This window comes from Oppia nitens, unplaced genomic scaffold (assembly GCF_028296485.1).
Source record: "Oppia nitens isolate AA-2021 unplaced genomic scaffold, nextdenovo-longstitch-racon4-pilon3 scaffold27_pilon_pilon_pilon, whole genome shotgun sequence".
In the NCBI taxonomy this organism is placed as follows: Eukaryota; Metazoa; Arthropoda; class Arachnida; order Sarcoptiformes; family Oppiidae; genus Oppia; species Oppia nitens.
Window position 1 is genome coordinate 1,442,656 of NW_026533207.1, and position 23,341 is coordinate 1,465,996.

The 23,341-nt window shown below is 16.9% G+C and overlaps 1 protein-coding gene across 1 annotated transcript; it reads left to right on the top strand.

Annotated features, from left to right (window-relative positions):
• The first annotated feature begins 1,965 nt into the window (after window positions 1-1,965).
• LOC128954420 (histone-lysine N-methyltransferase SETMAR-like) lies at window positions 1,966-2,748 on the top strand. The gene is made up of 2 exons (XM_054299998.1): window positions 1,966-2,247; window positions 2,308-2,748. The coding sequence occupies exons 1-2, from the start codon at window positions 1,966-1,968 to the stop codon at window positions 2,746-2,748; spliced, it is 723 nt and encodes a 240-aa protein (XP_054155973.1).
• Window positions 2,749-23,341: the final 20,593 nt, after the last annotated feature.

Genomic DNA, 23,341 nt, shown 5'->3' on the forward strand with positions numbered 1-23,341 from the left:
AATAAACTTAAATATTTTGGAAACATGTATTAGTTGATTGACTAACAATTATTTATAATAATATTTATATATTTTTTTAATTATCCCTTTTCACGAATTCCTGAAAGGAATACGTATATGCATTCTAAAAGTCTGTCCGTCTGTCCGTCTGTCCGTCTGTCTGACCCACGAGGACATAGGATCGAATCCAGGCTCCGCTACAAAATTTTTTTTGATTTTTTTTGGTTTTTTTCTTTTTTAAGTTAAGGAGATCGTATGGGAATGCTTTTGAAGCATTCTCAACTGTTTTTTTTTTATTTTTTTAAAATTTTTTCCTTTTTAAGTTAAGGAATTCGTGTGGAAATGCTTTTAAAGCATTCTCAACTGGTTAATGTTAATATTATTTTTAAAAACTAAATTTTAAAGTTAAAATTATATACTGTATATATATATATAATGTAATTAAAAAATTGTTAAATAAAACTATCATTTTTGAAGATTTATAAATATTTCATAATTATTTATATAATAGATGTATTAATATGTTTCAATGTTCTCATTAAATAATTGTTTTAAAAAATTTATTGTAGTATTTAAATAAAATGTTTTGCGCCGAAAATTTTTTTGAGATTTATAAAAATTTTAATTTTAGTTGATACTATTTTATTAAGTGTTTTTATGTTTTTAATATTTATAAGAATCTAATTATTGATTAAAAATAGTTAAAATAACGTTAAAACTCATCCAAAAATAACATTATTTTAATTAAAATAATCTAAAAAATTAAAAATTACCTATTTATTGAAAAGAGTAATCATATAACAATTTAAATATAAGTTTAAGATAGTTTAGGAAGTTAATAAAACAATAAATACTTATATTATAAGTTTTTTATTAATAATTTTTAAATTTAAATTTAAAAATATTTTCAATTTTATATTTAATATAACTAAAACTTTAACGAAAATTGAGTTAAATAAGTAGTATTCAGTCAGTATTTGTATAAAAAAACATTTTAAAAATAAAAATATATAATAAACTATAAACATTAAGTATTATTTAAAAAATTAATTGTTAAAAGTTAAAAATTGTTAAAATACAAAAAATAACTCATTGTGTATCATAAATGCTTTTATCAAATATTTTTAAATCAAAAATACATTATTTTACTTTTTTTGTAAAAATTTTAGTTTTTATTAATTTTTTAAATTTTTTTTTTCAAAAAATATTTATTTTTTTGTTAAAATTTAAGTTTTTGTTAATTTTTTGGAAATTTTACCTATTTTCCTGGGAATTTATACGGGAACTTATGGGAATTTTATCGAATTTACATGGGAATATTCGGGAACTTAAGTAATTTTTAGGGAATTTTCTCTAGACCCCCCCCTTGATTTTGGATTTTTGAAAAAATTGCCGTTTAAAAATGCAATAAAAATCTTACCCCACCCAATACCCCCCCCCAAGATTTTTCGAGAATTTTGCAAATTTCACCCCGGTCTACCCCCCCCCTAAAATCCAAAACCTTGCTTAACCCTGATATATATATTACATTTAAAGTACATTTCAATGTTTTCAGTAAATAATTGCTTAAAAATTTTAATTATTTGTTTGTATCTTTATTTAATATATTGGAATAGTAGGAAAGTAATTCACATCACTATCCAAACTATAAAAAATGACAAAACTTTTATTATCAAATAAAAGTACACAATTTTTTAGGCCACTAAAATTTTTTTCACAACATTTGCTCATTTGGTTCAGTTTTGGTGACTTCTTAAAGTGTGTAATGTCTGAAATTTCAATTAATTTTGGTTCTCGCGATATTCGGGAAATAATTGCATATTATTATCGGCTCGCGCTGTCGGCACAGGAGCCAACAGATGAAATTAATTGCACATTGGGAACAAATACTGGTATTTAAGCTACAGTATCGCATTGATAACGTTACTTCAAATTTGGTCGTACATCATTGAGGACATCCCGAAGATGGGTCAATCACGGGAAGTGACCACCGATGAAAATGTGGCCAGAATTAGGGAACTGCTACAAGAATATCCGCGAATAACGCTATTACAGATGGCTTATATACTGAATATCTTAAACGAGAGAGTACATCATATTCTGCACAATTATAGCAACGCAAGACATATTTGTATCAAATGGGTACACCACTTGTTGTCGGCCGACCAAATGGCTACTCGTGTTAAGATCTGCCGGGAGAATCTGAAGATTTTTGAAAATGGCGGCAATCACTTTATTTATCGATTAGTGACTGGTGACGCAACATATGTGTACTTTTATCACAAATTAAACAGTAAAAAAGCATAGTTATGGGTCATAGAAGATGAAGAGATCCCGAAGTTGGCCAAACGTGAAGTGCATGTAAAGAAGATAATCTACGCCATATTTTTTCGTTCGACTAGTATTGTGAAAATTTTCAAATTGGGAAATGGATATAAGGTTACCACCGACTGGTATGTGAAAAAATGGTTGTCTAAAGTCTTTGAATCTATCAATGAGGATCGCCCGAAGTCTGGACTAACTGGCATTATAATGTATCACGATAATGCCAAGTCTCACAAAACATTGGTAACAACCCGATATCTCGATGACAATGGTGTTCAACTTTTAACACGCCCACCTTACAGTCCTGATCTGTCTCCAGCTAATTTTTGGCTTTTTAAAAATCTCAAGAAACACCTAAGAGGAACGGTATTTAATAGCAAAATTGATATTGACAACGCTTTTGAGTCATTTTGGGAGACCTAAAACCAACCGACTGGCGTGGGGTCTATGAGAAGTGGATCGACCGTATGAAACTTGTTATACGGCCTAACGGATACTATATTTAAATAATATTAGAAAAAAATTTGATTAAAATTGTCTTAACCTATCTAGGCTAATTTCATTTCAACCAATCTAATAGTAATATAAATAAAATGTGTTTGTATTAAAAATACTAATCTATATTAAAAATGTTTATAAAAGATTAAAATAATAAAATCTCATTTTATAAAACTTAAAAAATGAATTAACTATAAAATATTTTCAATTATTATATTAGATTTTTTTATTAAAAAAAACACTAAACATTTTATAATATAAAAAAGATGTTTTAAATTGTTTTTTTATTTAATCTAATTATTGTGATAAACATAATATTATATGTATTAACATTGAAAACATAACTTTCTAGTTATTAGATTTATATTTCACAATACATTTAGGAAATAATAATAATAATAATAAAATTTATATATTTTTCTTAAACATAATCTTTTATAAGTTATTTATAGTTTTATAAGAAAATATATAAATAATTAAATTGTTTTTGAAAATTATGTCTGTAATTAAATTAATAATTTTTTTGTTAGTAAATCTATATTTAATATTTATTAATATTTCATATACAGTTTTATATGCTTTTTTAATACTATACTTTAATAGATTATAAAGTTAAATATTTTTTAATATAAACAATAATAGCTTTGTTATTAATATTTTATTTTTATTAATCTAATATTTTACTTATTTAACACACTAGAAACTGATAAACTATTAAATATTTATAATAAAACATATAAAATCTAATATTAATTATAAAAAAAATTATACTAAGTTTATTAAAATAAATCAATATAAAATTTAATGTATTATAAATATATAATTTCAATATACTCTATAAAACTTTTATAAAAATTATTTATTTTAATTTGTAAATATTATAGTTTTATTAATACTTTAAATTAATATAAGTATATTTTTTTTAAAAATATAAAATATTTTTTTGATTCAATAAATAATTAATTTTTTAGTGAAGTATTAAAATTATAGAAAAAAATTAGAAAAAAACAAAAAATCAATTTTTTTATAAATATAGAAATTATTATTTAATTCAAAATGGATTATAAAGTACTTAACAATTTTATAAGTTAATAGAAAACATTACATTTATCTTATAAAATACTATAAGATTTACTGAAAATAAATACTTTTTTAAAAGCATTAAATAGATTTTACGATAAATAATATTTTAAAATCTGAAATATTATAAAAATTGAAAAATAACAGATAAATATTATTTTTATGTTATATATGATTTAGAAATTTTTTTTATCTTGAAAATACATTATTTTTATAAAAAAATATATTTTAACTTTAATTAATTTTATATATTTTTTAAATAATACCGATTAGTTTAATAGTATTTTTTTTGTTCTTAAAGTAAACTGATTTTAAGTATATATATATATTATCTAATAATTGTGCGCATAATTGCATTAGTAAATCAAATAAATTACAATTGAATTAAATATATTGATTACAGTTTAATTTACTAACAGTAATATTAATTATTATAAATAAATTGTGAACTGGATGATATGTGTGGCATATATAAAGTTAACCTGGATAAAAAATCATATGTTTTTTTAATATATTAGTTACGGTGATTGTTTTTATACAATTTTTAGCTATTGTACAATACTGTACAAATTAACATTAATTATATTTTTGAATTAAAATATCAACTACGTAAAATTATGTTTGTGTTTAATATTTAATAATATATTTAATACAGTTATGTATTAATATGCAAATTAGCATAAAATTACTGAACAAGTTTACATTATATATATTATACATATTTTATATAAAATATTATTTGTTTTTTTATTAATATGTCAACTGAAAGCAAATTTAAATATTTTAATTAAGAAATAATTACTATTTAACATTTTTTGATTTGGAAAATAAATTAATAATTATTAATATTGTAATTATATAAATATATTTTTAATTACTTTATAATATCTTTTAAATATACCGACAGTTTTATTAGTATTTTTTTATTAATTATTAATGTTGTGAAAGTAAACTAATTTTTAAAAATAAATATTTTCTATAACTAAAAATTGTGCGCAAAATTGCATTAGAAAATCATATAAATTAAAATTGAATTAAATATATTGAGTTTGATATTTACTTCACTAACAGTAAAAATAAAATTTATTTTTTAAATACTGTATCTAATATTTAGTGTAATTTATAGTACTATATATTAATAATTAAAATACACAGTAAAATAAACAGTAGTTTAACATCAATATTAATATTTCTAATAAAAATTAACAATACTGTTTCATCATATAATAATTTACTAATTAATAATAATTTTTTTAATAATTAGTACAATTATATTAAATTGTAATTTATTAAATTAATTTAACAAGTTATAACCACTTAAGTTATTTTATTTATTTTTTAATAATGATTAAATATATAGAAATACCGTTTGGTTTGAATAATGATTATAAAATTTTAAAAATTGCTTTTATTGGTATAGCATTAACAACACATATAATGTTTATAATGTTAACAATGTTTGCAATTATTTTTCCCGTTAAATCTGATGATTATATTGTAAAATTATGTTCACTAATATGTTTAACTAGTATATTAATATCCTATATTTATATGCTATTAAACATAAAACATATTCATGAAATTCAAAGTGAACTTGATGATATGTATCGAAAATATAAAATTCACCAAGATAATACACTATCGTATATTTATATTATATTATCATGTACATTTCATTCAATAATTGTCTACATATCATTCAACGATAAATCTTTTAACGATATATTTTTAACAAAAATAACATCTATTTTATTTACACATCACATAATGTTTTCAGTGTTTTATATATTCAATTGGCTAATCTATATTCAAGTAATGAATTTGGAATTATTAGTAAAATATTCAACAATTTTACAGAAAATGTATCAACAATTAAATAATTTTGATAAAATTGCGCCAAATTATTGTTTCAAAATTGCCGAATGTATCAACAATTTTGACCAGGATACTAAATGCATAAATAACTATTTATTTAAAATTCAATATATTATTTATTGTTTATATTTAATAATGTTTAATTGCAGTCTAGCATTTTATTATCATGTTAAAAACAATGTTGCTAAATTATTTTTGATAATTATTTTGATATTTTTAACATTATTTCCATTAACTATACGATTTTATATTAATTATAAGCTTAAAATAAAATATACTATAATTAATAAGCTAAATTTTTTCAAACAATAATATTAATTACATAAATGATTAATATATATATTTTGTTTCATAATATATTTATATATTCATTTAATTAATATTTTTCATTGAATAATTATCTTTGCTTTAAATAATTAGAGGATATATATATATATATGATTTTATAAATAACATTTTATTTTTATCAAAAAATGTTTTTTGTTATTTATCTTTAAAAAATTGACGAATGTATAAAAAATTTTGATCTGGACTATAAATTCATTAATAAAAACTTAATTAAATTACAATATATTATTTATTGTTTATATACTGTTTTGATTATAAACAGTTTAGCATTTGTTTATTATGTTGTCAATCCATTTGCAAAAAGTTTATTTTTATTATTTTCAATTTATTTATTGTTATTTTTATTATTTGTTAAATATTACATAAATTTTAAATTATATGTTATAAAAAATGTTATCAATAAACTTAATACTCTTAGATAAAAGATATAAGATAATTATTTAAATGTTATTTAAATGTATTTAAAATTTAATGTATATGTTATATTTATTTATTTATTTTTTTGTAAAAACTAAATAATAAATTTTAATTGTTTCATATATGTAATTCAAAAATTATATTAAATATTAATAATTTAATTATATATTGTATAATATTATTATATATTTTGTTTATGTACATCAAGTGTAATATAATTGTAAATGTAATATAATAATTATTATTTATTTTATTTTTAAAATTCTAATTATATCAAAAATTATGAAATGTTTAAAAATAGTTATTCTTAAATAAAATAATAATAAATAAAAAAATACATTAAACATAAAAAAGTAATTTTTTTATAATAGCTATTATTACTCTTTGGTTTTAAAATACATTAATAATTTATAATCAAATATTTTTATTTTAGCTTTAGGATGTCGATTAATTTAATATTAATTTTTATATTGAATTTATTGCATAATTTATTTTTAAAAGCTAATTAATTTGTTTTTAGTTTTTTTTGTTGTAAAAATTTGATAAATAAAATAAAAGTACTATTTTTCTGGAGAGTTCGTAAAAACAGTAAGTTTATAGTATATAATAAATATTTATACTTTTTTTGATCTTGAAAATACATTATTTTTAAAAAAATATATTTTAACTTTAATTAATTTTATATATTTTTAAAATAATACCGATTAGTTTAATAGTAATTTTTTGTTCTTAAAGTAAACTGATTTTAAGTATATATATATATATATATATATATATTATCTAATAATTGTGCGCATAATTGCATTAGTAAATCAAATAAATTACAATTGAATAAAATATATTGATTACAGTTTACTTGACTAACAATAATATTAATTATTATAAATTAATTGTGAACTGGATGATATGTGTGGCAAATATAAAGTTAACCTGGATAATAAATCATATGTTAATAATATATTAGCTACGGTGCTTGTTTTATGCAATTTTTTAGCAATTTTACATTACTGAATAATTAACATTAATTATATTTTTGAATTAAAATATCAACTGAAAGCAAATTTAAATATTTTAATTAAGAAAAACAGTATAATTAATCAATAATTACTATTTAACATTTTTTGATTTGGAAAATAAATTAAGAATTATTAATAATTATATAAATATATTTTTAATTACTTTATAATATCTTTTAAATATACCGACAGTTTTATTAGTAATTTTTTTATTAATTATTAATGTTGTGAAAGTAAACTAATTTTTAAAAATAAATATTTTCTATAACTAAAAATTGTGCGCAAAATTGCTGTAGAAAATCATATAAATTAAAATTGAATTAAATATATTGAGTTTGATATTTACTTCACTAAAAGTAAAAATATAATTTATTTTTTAAATACTGTATCTAATATTTAGTGTAATTTATAGTACTATATATTAATAATTAAAATACACAGTAAAATAAACAGTAGTTTAACATCAATATTAATATTTCTAATAAAAATTAACAATACTGTTTCATCATATAATAATTTACTAATAAATAATAATTTTTTTAATAATTAATACAATTTTATTAAATTGTAATTTATTAAATTAATTTAACTAGTTATAACTAGTTAAGTTATTTTATTTATTTTTTAATAATGATTAAATATATAGAAATACCGTTTGGTTTGAATAATGATTATAAAATTTTAAAAATTGCTTTTATTGGTATAGCATTAACAACACATATAATGTTTATAATGTTAACAATGTTTGCAATTATTTTTCCCGTTAAATCTGATGATTATATTGTAAAATTATGTTCACTAATATGTTTAACTAGTATATTAATGTCCTATATTTATATGCTATTAAACATAAAACATATTCATGAAATTCAAAGTGAACTTGATGATATGTATCGTAAATATAAAATTCACCAAGATAATACACCATCGTATATTTATATAATATTATCATGTACATTTCATTCAATAATTGTCTACATACCATTCAACGATAAATCTTTTAACGATTTATTTTTAACAAAATTAACACCAATATTATTTACACATCACATAATGTTTTCAGTGTTTTATATATTCAATTGGCTAATCTATATTCAAGTAATGAATTTGGAAATATTTGTGAAATATTCAACAATTTTACAGCAAATGTATCAACAATTAAATAATTTTGATAAAATACCATCAAATTATTGTTTCAAAATTGCCGAATGTATCAACAATTTTGACCTGGACACTAAATGCATTAATAGATATTTATTTAAAATTCAATATATTATTTATTGTTTATATTTAATTATGCTTAATTCCAGTCTAACATTTTATTATCATGCTAAAAACAATGTTGCTAAAATATTAATATTTATAATTGTTATTTTCTTAATAATATTTCCACTGATTACTAGATTTTATATAAATAGTAAACTTAAAATAAAATATTATGTTATTAATAAACTTAATTTATTAAAACAATAATATTAATTAAATAATGATTAATATATATTTTGTTTCATATATATTTATTTAATTAATATTTTTCATTGAATAATTATTTTTTGCTTTAAATAATTAGAATATACAGTTAGTTTCAAAACTAATTATATAAATATATTTTTTTAAACTAATATTATTATTTTAATAAGAAATTAAAACTGTATTAATAATTGTATTAAAAAAATATTATTTATTATGATGCTATTAAATGATTTTAAATTTTGTTTTGTGTGTGTGTAAGTAATATTTATAGATTTATAATGTTATTAATGTATTTTTTTAAATATAACATTTCTAATAATAAAAAAAAATTATAAATAATTATTGTAAATGTAGTATAAAAATGTGCGCATCTGTAATAGCTCTAGTTTATTTATAGTATTATATTTATATTATATTATATCATATTTATATATGTTATTCAGTATTAAATATATATATAAAACAAATCTTTTTTTTTAAAAAAAGCTTTTAGTACTTAAGTTATATGTAATAATTGTTATATAATATATTGTTTCGCAAGTTATGTGTAATAATAATTACTTATTTTTTTATTATCACAATACAATATATTTAATATATTTTGTTAAAAAATAAATTAATAATAATAATAATAATAAATAGTATAAAAGTAGTAAAATCATATAAATGTAATAAAATCTATAGTTTGTTATAAATTATTATTATATAAAATTATTATAAAAAATACAAATAATATTAATCAAAATTTATTTTATGTCAACATAATTAAATGAAAACTACTATTTAAATTAATACAAAATTTTGACTTTTCTGTAAAATAGTAATGTAAAAATTTATATAAACAAAATAAATATAAATTAATTTTGCTAGTTTACAAATAATATATAATTAAATTGGCAAAATAAAAAGTTTATATTAATAATATTAATTATTATAATATTAATCAAATTGTGTGCAACTTTATTAAAATTTTATTACTACAATTAACATTTAATTTATATCTTAATCATATATTTTTTTAAAACTATAATTAAATTATTAAATACCGTTTAATATAAACATAAATAAATGTTAAATATTTTATTTATTTGTTTTTTTAATAACTAATTTTTAAGTATTTATTCAAACAAACAAAAAATGCTTAAATGTCTAGAAATACCGTTTGGTTTGAACAATGATTATAAAATGTTAAAAAAATTATTTACTGGAATAGCATTGACAACATATACAGTATTATTATTATCTTATTTAATGTCAATTGTTTTTCCCATAAAATCTGATCATTTTATTGTTGTAAAACTATTTTCACTAATGTGTTTAATTATTATAATTATTTCCTATATTAATGTATTATTAAACATCAAACATATTCATGAAATTAATTGTGAACTTAATTATATGTGTCGTAAATATAAAATTCACCAAGATAATATACCATCGTTAATTTATATAATATTATCATGTACATTTTATCCATTAAATCTATACATAGTATTCAATGATAATTATATTAACGAAATATTTTCGACAAAATTAACAACAATTACATTTAGACATCACATAGTGTTTTCACAGTTCTATACATTCAATTGGCTAATCTATATTCAACTAATGAATTTGGAAATTTTCCGGAAATATTCACAAATATTACAGAAAATGTCTAAACAATTAAATCGATTCGATAAAATTCCGGCAAATTATTGTTTTAAAATTGCCGATTGTATTCAAAATTTTGACCTGGATACTAAATGTTTAGCTAAATATTTTTGTAAAATTCAATATATTATTTATAGTATGTATTTATGTTTTTTAATTAGTATTTTATGTTTTTGCTATAATGTTAAAAATATGGTTGCAAAATTGTTATTAATAATTATCATGATATTTATAATATTTTTCCAATTATTTACTAGATATTATATATGTTATAAACTTAAAATCAAATTCACTGTAATTAATAAACTTAAATATTTTAGAAACATGTATTAGTTAATTGATGCTAACAATTATTTATAATAATATTGTAAATTTTTAATTATCTTTTTTTTTATGTTAACATTATTTTTTAAAACTAAATTTTGAAGTTAAAATTAAATATATTTTAATTAAGAAATCTTTGTTAAATTTTTGAAGATTTATAACTATTTCATAATTAATTATACAATACATGTATTTTTCAATGTTATCATTAAATAATTGATGTAAAAATTTAGTTATTTATTTTAGTATTTAAATAAAATGTTTTTATTAAAATAAATAATAATTTGTAATAAATATAACAGATTAAACTAATAAATTACCGATTTTATAAAATACATTAACTATAAAATATTTTTTTTAATTTTTTAAATAAAATATTAAGAATAATTATTATTAAGTTTTTATATGATTTTATAAAAAAAATAATTATTGTTTTATGATTTAATCAATTATTATATATATTATATATACTTATAATGTTAGGTATTAACATTGAAAACTTTCCAGTTATTAGATTTATATTTATTGTATTATATTTCACAACAATACACACAAACATTTTCTTATGAAATAATAATAATATTTATATATTTATCAATAATTTATTTTATTTAATACTGAATCTAATCTTTTATAAGTAATTTATAGTTATAAGCTATAGAAGTAAATAAATTTTTAGTGAAATTATATATAAATTAATAATATTCAACGATTTTTATTTATTTATTATTAAATCAAATCTATTTAATATTTAACATTTATATATTAGTGTTTCATATTGAAAATTTATACTATAATATAATAGATTATAAATTTAAATATTTATTAAATATAATAATAGTTTTCGTAATATAGTTTTCATTATTTTATCGTTAAATCATAATACTCTATTAATTTATATTATATTATATTATTATTATTATTTTAATAACTGTTATATATTAATAGTTATTTATATTATACTATAATAAGATTAATTTAATTTTTTAAAATATTAATATATATTGCATATATATATATATTAATAATAATTTTGTAAATGTAATATCAAATTGTGCGCAACTGTAATACTACATTGATAAAATCATTTTATTATATTTTTTTTTATCTTAAATAAAGTTACATTAATCAAGATAAATATATATACAGTATAATGTGTAAATAGTATTTACTAAATACCCATTATATATATAGTATTAATAGATATATGTTTAATAAATTATTGAAAATAAGATACAGTATTTGTTATTTTTTAGAAATAACATTATTATATTATATTACTTATATGTTTGATGATAATAATAATACTAATAATAATAAAACTTTAGGTAATATTTAATAAAATTTTCTGATATTTGATTCAACAAATAGTTTTGCTTATTAAGCTTATTATAAATATATTGATACTTGATATTAATACTCATTATATTATATATATATTTTTTATAGTTTATTACTATTAGTGATTAAATTCACATATTTTATATTATTATTATTATTATTACAGCAAGTTTCTTATGTTCCCTACTCTCTGAGGAATTTTCTAGTAAATTTATTTCATTGTTCAACCATCTATTAAACCATTAAAAAACACATTTTATTTGAAAAAAAAACATATTATATTAAACTGTATTTTTGAGTAGTATTAATAAATCGTTTTAAATAAGTGTATTAAATTAAAATGTTTTTTTTCTTCAAAATATTTAAATATATATATTTTTTGTTACTTTTTATTATTAATAATAATATAAGTAAATATTCCCCTTTCTAACTATGAAAATAGAAAATATAAAAAAAAATATTTTCCATATTTTCCTAAAAAAAATATTTTTAGTAATTTTTATTAGAGAACTTTCCTCTCTGGAGGGATATATGTTCGAACTCTAATTACTACATATTTACATATATATTAATATTATATAATTTTAAACCTATATATATATTAGGAAATATAATTAGGAAAATAAAATTGTATAAATTAAATGCTAATTAATATATGTTTTCAAGATATTGTTTTCACAATTTTTTGTTGTTGTTGTTGTTGTTGTTTCTGTATATTATATTCAAACAATTTGTATACAAATAATAAGTGTTACTAAAAATAATAATAACAATAATGTTTAACATTGAATTATATTTAATTAATGTGTATATACATCATATAAAATAATAAACTAAACATACTAATTTTTAATAAATTAAATTTAATATTAATCTTATGTTAATTAATAAATTTACAATAATTAATTAGTTTAATAATTAATTAATTATTTTAGAAACATGTTTAATTAGATACTAATATATATATATATATATTGATTTTTTGTTTGTGTTAATTATAAATAAATTTAATTAACTAATACAAATAAAATGTTTTGAATTAAAAATATTAATTTTTAACAAATTACAAAAAAATATTACTTGATTAACACATAATAATAATAAACTAATAAACAATTAAATATTTATTATTGAATTTAAGTTATAAATGTTACAATACAAACTTGTAAAATATGTTTTTTTAAATTAAAATAATAAGAGTCATTAAAAACAAAATATTTCATTATATTTAAAAAAAATTGTTATTGTTTTCATTGATTTAATCTATTTTTTATGACAAATATACTCTAATACTTATACTAAGTATTAACATTGAAAACATAACTTTCTAGTTATCGGATTTGATATTTAATAGACTATTAATAAGTTATCTCTATATTTAATACTTATACTATTAATACTTATCTAATACAGTATTAAAAAAATATCGTATATTTATAAAAAAAAATTGCAATTGATATCTACTTTTTTGTTTAGATCATATTGTAGTGATATTTATTTTTTTTACTATAATTTATTTAATAATTGTTTTATATTAAGATTATAATTATAAAATAAAAATACTAGCTTTAAAGTACAATATTTCACTAATAATAAATATAAATAATAGTTTTATTATAATATATTTATTTATTTATGTTTTGTTAAATCAATAAACTTTATGGTCTACTAAAGTATATATAATAATTAAAACTGTATTAATAATAATTGTAATAATAATTGTATTAAAAATTACAGTATATATTATTGATTGTGGTATTGAATATATGATTTTAACTATTGTTTTGTGTGTGTATTACATTTATAACAACAATTTATTATTATTGTAAATATAGTATCAAATTGTGCGCATCTGTAATACTTATATCTATAATTTATATATAGTATTATATTTATATTATATAATATTAAACTTATTCAGTATTATATATATATATATATATATAACAAATCTTTAAATCAAACTATAGGTACTTTTATTAATTATTATGTATTACAATATGTTTTTTAATTTTGATAATAATTATAATAATATATTAATTATTAAATAATATAATGCATTTAATATTAGTATATACTAATAAAATTAATTAAAATCATTATACTAGCATTTTATTGTGTTTATTTTTTTGTATTATGTCTGTATATACAGTATATAAATTGTATTATTTATTAACTATATTTTCTACTAATTATTAAAATGTTTTAATAATAATAACGATAATAACATTGATTACTAAAAATACTAAATAAACAACATATAAATATATATATATATATATATATATATATATATATATATTTAATATTTAGTTTTATTTAATAAATTATTGATAAATAACTAATAATATTACTTAACAATTAATCTGATATTAATAATAATAATAATATAATTTTGGAAACTATTGAATAAGATTTTTATTAAATTAAATCACAAAATAGTTGATTAAAAGCTCAAGAAATTAAAATTTGTTATTAATTTTATTATAATTAGTTGTGTAATAACAATAATTACCAGAAAATAACATGTATTTATAAATAGATTACAAATAATTTAATAAAATTAACAAAAATAGTTATATAAAAAATATATAAATATAGTTCGCTAAGTGAAATCATAGATATAACATAAATTATTTATACTAAGTTTATAAAAATGCATTTTATTTTATATACAGTAGTTTTTTTAAAATTAAATATTATACTTGTTTAAGCTAAACTTATTAAACTAAAACAATATATAGTTTAATGTTTAATGTCAACATAATCCTCCTAAATATTTTATAAAATCAATTATTTAAATTCAAAAAATATATTTTTATTAAAACTTTAAAACTAGTACTTTAAAAACCATATAAATATATATTTCTTTTAAAAATATAAAATAAGTTTTTTTATTCTATAAATAATTTATAAATAAAGTTAATTTTTAAGAAATTGTTATCAATATATATATATATATATATATATATATATATATATATATATATATATATATATATATATTAAAACTTTTAATTATTTAGCTATTTTCAAAAAAAAACTTGAAAAGTTTTGTTTTCTGAAATCTATACGAGCCTTTTTTTTGTGTGTGTGTGTGTGTCGCATATTTTTTTGCGAATTTTGAAATTCTGACTTCAGATTCGGTTAGAGGACTACTAATAATGTATTGAAAAGTTTAATTAAAATTTTGATATCTCTTCGGGAACATATAGAAAATGGCGGCCAAAGTAAAGAAAAATTTAAGAAAAATTTTTTTAAGTATAAATTTGAATAGAGCAACAAAAGCAAGCATATAAATATGCATTAAAATTTTGATATCTCTTCGAGAACATAGAGAAAATGGCGGCCAAAATAAAAAAAATTTAGGTAAAAATTTTAACGATTAGAATTGTATAGAGCATCAAAAATAAGATATAATAAATTAAAATTATTTTTTAAAAAAATGGCGGCCAAAGTAAAAAAATTTAGGTAAAAATTTTAACGTTTAGAATTGTCTAGACAACACAAATAAGATATAATAAATCAAAATTATTTTTTTTTTAAAAATGGTGACAAATGTATAAAAAATTAAGGTAAATTTTAGCGCTTAGAATTGTATATAGTATTAAAATAAGATATAATAGATCAAAATTATATTATTTTTTCAAAAAATGGCAGCAAAAGTATGATTTTAACTTTATTTTGTTATACTAAATCATTTAATACCAAACATGATTATATTTGTTTATTTCATTATATTAATCATCTGATACTCTACATGACTAGTTGTTTATTTTGTCATACAGAGTAATTTGATACCCTACATGACAATAGCTGAGTTTATTTTGTCATACCGAGTCATTTGATACCCTACATCATTATGGTTGATTTTATTTTGTCATAACGAGTCATTTGATACCCTGCATGACTATAGTTGAGTTTAGTTTGTCATTCAGTCATTTGATACCCTACATGACTATGGTTGAGTTTATATTGTCATACAGAGTCATTTGATACCCTGCATGACTATAGTTGTTTTGTTTGTCATTCCGAGTCATTTGATACCCTACATGACTATGGTTGAGTTTATTTTGTCATACCGAGTCATTTGATACCCTACATGACTATGGTTGTTTATTTTGTCATACCGAGTCATTTGATACCCTACATGACTATAGTTGAGTTTATTTTGTCATTCCGAGTCATTTGATACCCTACATGACTATAGTTGTTTATTTTGTCATACCGAGTCATTTTATACCCTACATGACTATAGTTGAGTTTTGTTTGTCATTCCGAGTCATTTGATACCATACATGACTATAGTTGAGTTTGTTTTGTCATTCCGAGTCATTTTATACCCTACATGACTATAGTTGTTTATTTTGTCATACCGAGTCATTTGATACCATACATGACTATAGTTGAGTTTGTTTTGTCATTCCGAGTCATTTTATACCCTACATGACTATAGTTGTTTATTTTGTCATACCGAGTCATTTGATAACCTACATAACATTATTTAAATTATGTATATTTTACCAGTTTTTTATTTTTTGTTACTATATAAATTAATACTATATAATTATACCAATTATTTGGTTTCAACATATTTATGATATTCAAGTTTTTTTTCTAATAATGCTTTCTAGCATTCTTAACTGGTTTTTAATAAAATCAATAAACTGAAATACTGAACTTGAAATATTTAAGTTATTTTTGTTAATAACAAAAAAATTATTATTATTTTTAAGTGAAATACTGAGAATTGAAATAAAATTTTAAAATATATATTTTTTTCTATAAATATATAAAATATTTTTTAATTTAAAAGATTATTGAAGAAAAAATAAAATACACTACTTTTCTATTTTATTAGATTTATAGATAAAGTTATTATTTATTAAATAAGATATTAAAAGATTAGCTAAAAAAAATCAATACTTGTTTAAACCATTAAAAATATAATGTAAGATAAATAATATTTTCTATTTTATTATTAATTTAGAAATAAATGCTATTGTTTGACAATAAATAACAGTAAATATTATTTATGTTATATGATTTCAAATATTATTAGCTAAAATATTTTTTTATTATAATGTCATAATAATGTAATATTTAATTTAATAAATAAATTGTGTGCTTTTTAACTACATTTTTTTAATTATAATCAGTTTGTTTTAAAGCTAAATTTAAAATTATTATTGTTATTATTATTTATATTTATTTATAAATATTTTATTAAATATATTATGTTCTAATGATAATGATAATAATTATTTTATAATAATAATAAAATGTATATTTCTTATTAAATGTAATTAAATATTTTAATAATAATAATAATAAATTATTAAGTTCTAACAAAATTACATTATAATTGAATCTATTTTTGTAAACAATTTGTAATTTATTTCATATTAATTAAATGAAAACTAATAGCAAAACTCCAATTACAATAATTATAAGCCTTTTTAATTTAAATGATTACATGCTTAACAATAGTTTTTAATAAAAATAAAATTTGTTATATAATGTTACAAAAATTTCATCAATAATAATAATAAAGTTTACTGTGTATAAAATAAATAATTAAATTTGTTTTTCAACTTTGTTTTATCAATGTTTGAGTTTGTATTAATATTGATTGAAAAATTTATATAAACTAAAAATATAACTTATTTTTATATTATATTATCATTTAATTAAATTGTTTTATATATAACTGTATTAAATGCTATTTATTAAAAAATTCATAAAAGCATCATAATTATAATGTGTATAAAAATTAAAAATTACTAATTTGTTTTCAATACATGTTTTTCAATAACTAGTTATTATTATTTTTTTTAAAAAATAATGATTAAATATATAGAAATACCGTTTGGTTTGAATAATGATTATAAAATTTTAAAAATTACTTTTACTGGTATAGCATTGACAACACATATTGCGTTTATATTGTTAACCAGTTTGTCAATTGTTTTTCCAGTAAAATCTGATGATTATTTAGTAAAACTATTTTCACTGATGTGTTTAATTAGTATATTTATATCTTATATCTATATGCTATTAAATACAAAACATATTCAAGAAATTCAAAATGAACTTGATGATATGTATCGTAAATATAAAATTCACCCTGATAATACACCATCGTATATTTATATAATATTATCATGCACATTTCATCCGATAATTGTCTACATTGCGTTCAACGATAAATATGTTAACGACATATTTCTAACAAAATTAACATCAATATTGTTTACACATCACATAATGTTTTCATTGTTTTATATATTCAATTGGTTAATATATATTCAAGTAATGAATTTGGAATTATTTGTAAAATATTCAACAATATTACAGAAAATGTATCAACAATTAAATAATTTTGATAAAATATCGTTAAATTATTGTTTTCAAATTGATGAATGTATTAACAATTTTGAACTGGACACTAAATGTATAAATAGATATTTATTTAAAATTCAATATATTGTTTATTGTTTATATTTAATTATGTTTGCTGGCAGTCTAGCATTTTACTATCATGTTAAAAACAATGTTGCTAAAATATTTTTGATAATTATTTTAATATTTTTAATATTATTTCCATTAACTGTACGATTTTATATTAATTGTAAGCTTCAAATAAAATATACTATAATTAATAAGCTAATTTTTTTCAAACAAAAATATTAATTACATAAATGATTAATATATATTTAGTTTTATACCATATTTACTGTATATAATGTTAGACATTTAAATTAATATTTATAATTTAATGTAAAATGTTTTGTTCATAAATTAATTAAAATTAAAATAATACTATAAATTTTATTTATTCATTTCAAAATATAAAATATTAAAATAATTTTATTATGTTTTTTTATAATTATTTTATAGATTAGCATTAAGATCTTATTTTATTTATTTAAACAAAATTATTTTAAAATATTTACTATTAATTATTGTATATTTCATACTATATTTAAATAAACACAAATTATTTCATTATAAGTATATAAAATATATATATATTTATTTTTAAAAAAATTTATATATCTAAATCTAATACATTAAAAAACAATTCTATTTTAATTAAAATAATTAGTTATTAAAAGTTTTATAAATGTAATATTATATCTAAACAAATAATTAAATAAAACTAATTGCTAGGATTATAAAATATTATCATTTATTATTGTTTTTTTTTAATTATGAAAATCATTAAAATATTTGAAATAAATTTAATTATTAATTTATTAAAATCTTATATCTACTGTATATATATTAAATATATAAATATAATACACTTAAAAAAATTATTTTTGTCAAAATAATTAGATACATAATATTAGATATCTATACAGTAATTGGATAGTATATAATATATAAACTTTATAAATATATATATATATACCTGTTGTATTACAATATAATAAATTTTTTATTTTTATATTATTTTATAACTATTTGCTAACTGTGCGCATCTGTATAAATGCTTTATTCAAAGTTCATAGCATTAAAATAAATAAATATATTTTTTTGGTAGTATTAATATTATATAATAACAATACAATACATTGTTTTTTAGTGTATACTTGTTTAAAAAAAATTATTAAAAAAAATCTTTAAAAACTAATACTTTTACTATAATATTAATAATTATTAATACTGTACATGTTTAAATAATAATTTAAAACATATGTAATTAAAATTAAAAAATATGATTAAATATTATATAGAAATATCGTTTGGTTTGAACAATGATTATAAAATTTGTAAAAAATTATTTACTGGAATAGCATTGACAACATATACAGTTAGAGATGGGCAAATAGAAAGTTTCTAATAAATTTCCCTGAAAAAGTTTCTAGAAAATTTCTCAGGAATAAATTTCTATAGAAATTTAACTTTATTGTTATACTATGGGATCCTCATATCTATAGCTATTGAAATAATAAATAAATAATGAGACATATTACTAATCATATTACATTACACTATACACTACTATACAAAATGTAAAATACCTATATGTAAAATAATTATAATTATTTAATAATAATCAGTTTTCTAAAATTTTAATAATCATTTTATTATATATATAAGAATTTAAGATAATTAAATAAATTAATTTTTACTTTAATTAATAATAAAAATATTAATACTAATATTTAATTATTACTTGTAAAACCAATGTATTGTTACATAATAACATATATCGAGAAAACAAAATTTCTATGGAGATCCCATAGATAGAAATTTCTTTTAGAAACTTTCTAGAAATTTCTCTATTATTTTATAAATTTCTCTTTTTTGCCAACACTATATACAGTGGTTATATTGTTAACATTGATGTCAATTGTTTTTCCAACAACAATAAAATCTGATAATCTATTCGTAAAACTATGTTTTCTAATGTGTTTTATTATAATATTGATATCCTATATCTACTATGTATTAATGAAATCAATAATTATACAAGAAATTCAAAATGAACTTGATGATATGTGTCGAAAATATAAAATTTATCAAGATAATACACCATGGTCAATTTATATAATAGTATCCAGTATACTATATTTACTAATAATTTACATAGCATTCAACGATTTAACTGTTAATCAATTATTTTCAACCAGATTAACATCACTAGTGTTTACCCATCATTCAATGTTTACAGCTTACTATGTATTCAATTGGCTAATCTATTTACAACTATTGAATTTGGAATTTTACCGGAAATATTCAGAAATACTACAGAAAATGTCTAACCGTTTAAATAATTTTGATAAAATTCCTCAAAATTATTGTTTTAAAATTTCTGAATGTATACAAAATTTTCATCTAGATACTAAATGTATACAAAAATATTTTCAAAAAATTCAATTAATTGTTTATTTTGTTTATTTAATTTTTTTCATTAATAGTATAGTATTTTTCTATAAACATGAAAATAATATTTTAAAAATATTATTACTAAATTTGATGATATGTTTACTAATATTTTCATTGATTTTACAATTGTATATTAATTATAAACTTAAAATTAGAAATACATTAATCAATAAACTTGATAAACTTAGATTTTAGCTAACACTTAGCTTAACTTAATTTAAATAAAACTTAGTTTTTTATATATATATATTAAATTTATATTTATAGTACTTTAATTATATATATATAAATACAGTATTAATAAACTCTTATTATTTTCATAGAAAAAGATTAAAACTTAAATATATATTTCATACTAATTATATTTATTAATAATAGTCTCTTACAATATCATAAAAAAAATATTATTGTATTTTTTCTTATATTTTGTATAATTTATAGTATTTTAATTGTATTTATTTAGTTATTAACTTCATATATAATAATATATTAACAAACTTATTATAATTTTCATAGAAAAAGATTAATACTTAAATACATATATCATACTAATTATATTTATTAATAATAGTCTATTACAATGTGATATAAAAATTACTATATTTTGTCTAATTAATGTAATATTTATATACATAATAATAAAAATAAATTACTAATATCTTATATTAATGTATATTAAGTATACAATTATGAATTTAATTAAAAAAATTTTGGTGTAAATAACAAAAATTATTTATATAAATAATAAAAAATGTTTTAAAAAATTCTAAAAACAACATTAAAAAATTCAACCTATTTTCTATCAAAATAATTGTTGTTTATATTAAATTAAAATCATAATAATTATTATTATTACTATAAATTGTAATGTATTTATTAATTTAAAAAAATATATGTTATCCTTATATTTAAAAACATTATCAATTGTTAATAATTAATAAAAATAACATTTTGTTTTTTTGTTATATATTATATATTAATCGAAATGTATAGAAAAATTTAATAACTTTGAATATATTTAGATTATTTATTTTTTTATATAGATATCTAATATTAATTGATTTTTATCATAAATTATTAAGTGTTATTCATTTGTTTAATTGTTTTAATATATTCAATTATTAAATTTGCAAATTGTTTTAAAAATATTAATTTTTATTGCAATAGTTTGGAAAAATTATATAGTTTTAAAATTGTATTAACAATTTTGTTTTTGGGCATTAAATACTTGAATATTAGCTTATTTTTAGTCTAATTTTTATTTTTCTATAAATATTCTATTTTTGAACTTGATAAATTATTATTATTATTATATTATTACAAAATTAAATTATCAATGTCTAGCAAATGTTTTATTTATAACTTGTATAACACTAATAACTAATAAAAAATATTATGTAATAAATTGTCAATATTTCTATATAGGTTTTTTTCTAATAAAATACTAATAATTATTATTTATACTATTATATTTTTATTAATATAATTTTATAAAAAATAAAATTATTTTCTTTCAGTCAATTATTATCAGATTTAATATTTATTATTACTATTATTAAAATCATGAATTTTCAGTTATCATATTTCAGTTATTATAGTTATGATAGTACACTACATATCATAAAATAATACTAATATTTAAAAAATAAATTAATTAAAATCTTTAACTTTTATGCACAATAATAATAGTTTATTATATTTCATGTCAGATATAAATAATTTATACAATATATATGTGTATATGTATGTATATATATATATATATATATGTGTGTGTGTGTGTGTATAATAGTGTATGTATATATATATGTGTGGGTGTATGTATGTATGTGTGTGATGTGATGTGTGATTGACGATAAATTACCCCAAAAAATATCCAAGTAAATAATAATTTTTTTTTATTTAACATTTATAACTATAACAAAACTAGTAAGAAATATAAGTTAATGAGTTTTAATGTTAAATTTATTATAAGATTTACAATGAAAAAAAAATATTTTAATAATATCTTTTAATAAAACTTCTAGATCTCTATTTATACATTTTTTATTGTATAAATTTACACATAAAAAATAGTTTATCCAATTAAT

Bases quoted from the DNA above. Each gene is read 5' to 3' on its own strand.
- LOC128954420 (XM_054299998.1), top strand. From the start codon at position 1,966: ATGGGTCAATCACGGGAAGTGACCACCGATGAAAATGTGGCCAGAATT. The intron at 2,248-2,307 runs GTGACTGGTGAC...AAAAAAGCATAG, and splicing joins ATCACTTTATTTATCGATTA to TTATGGGTCATAGAAGATGA.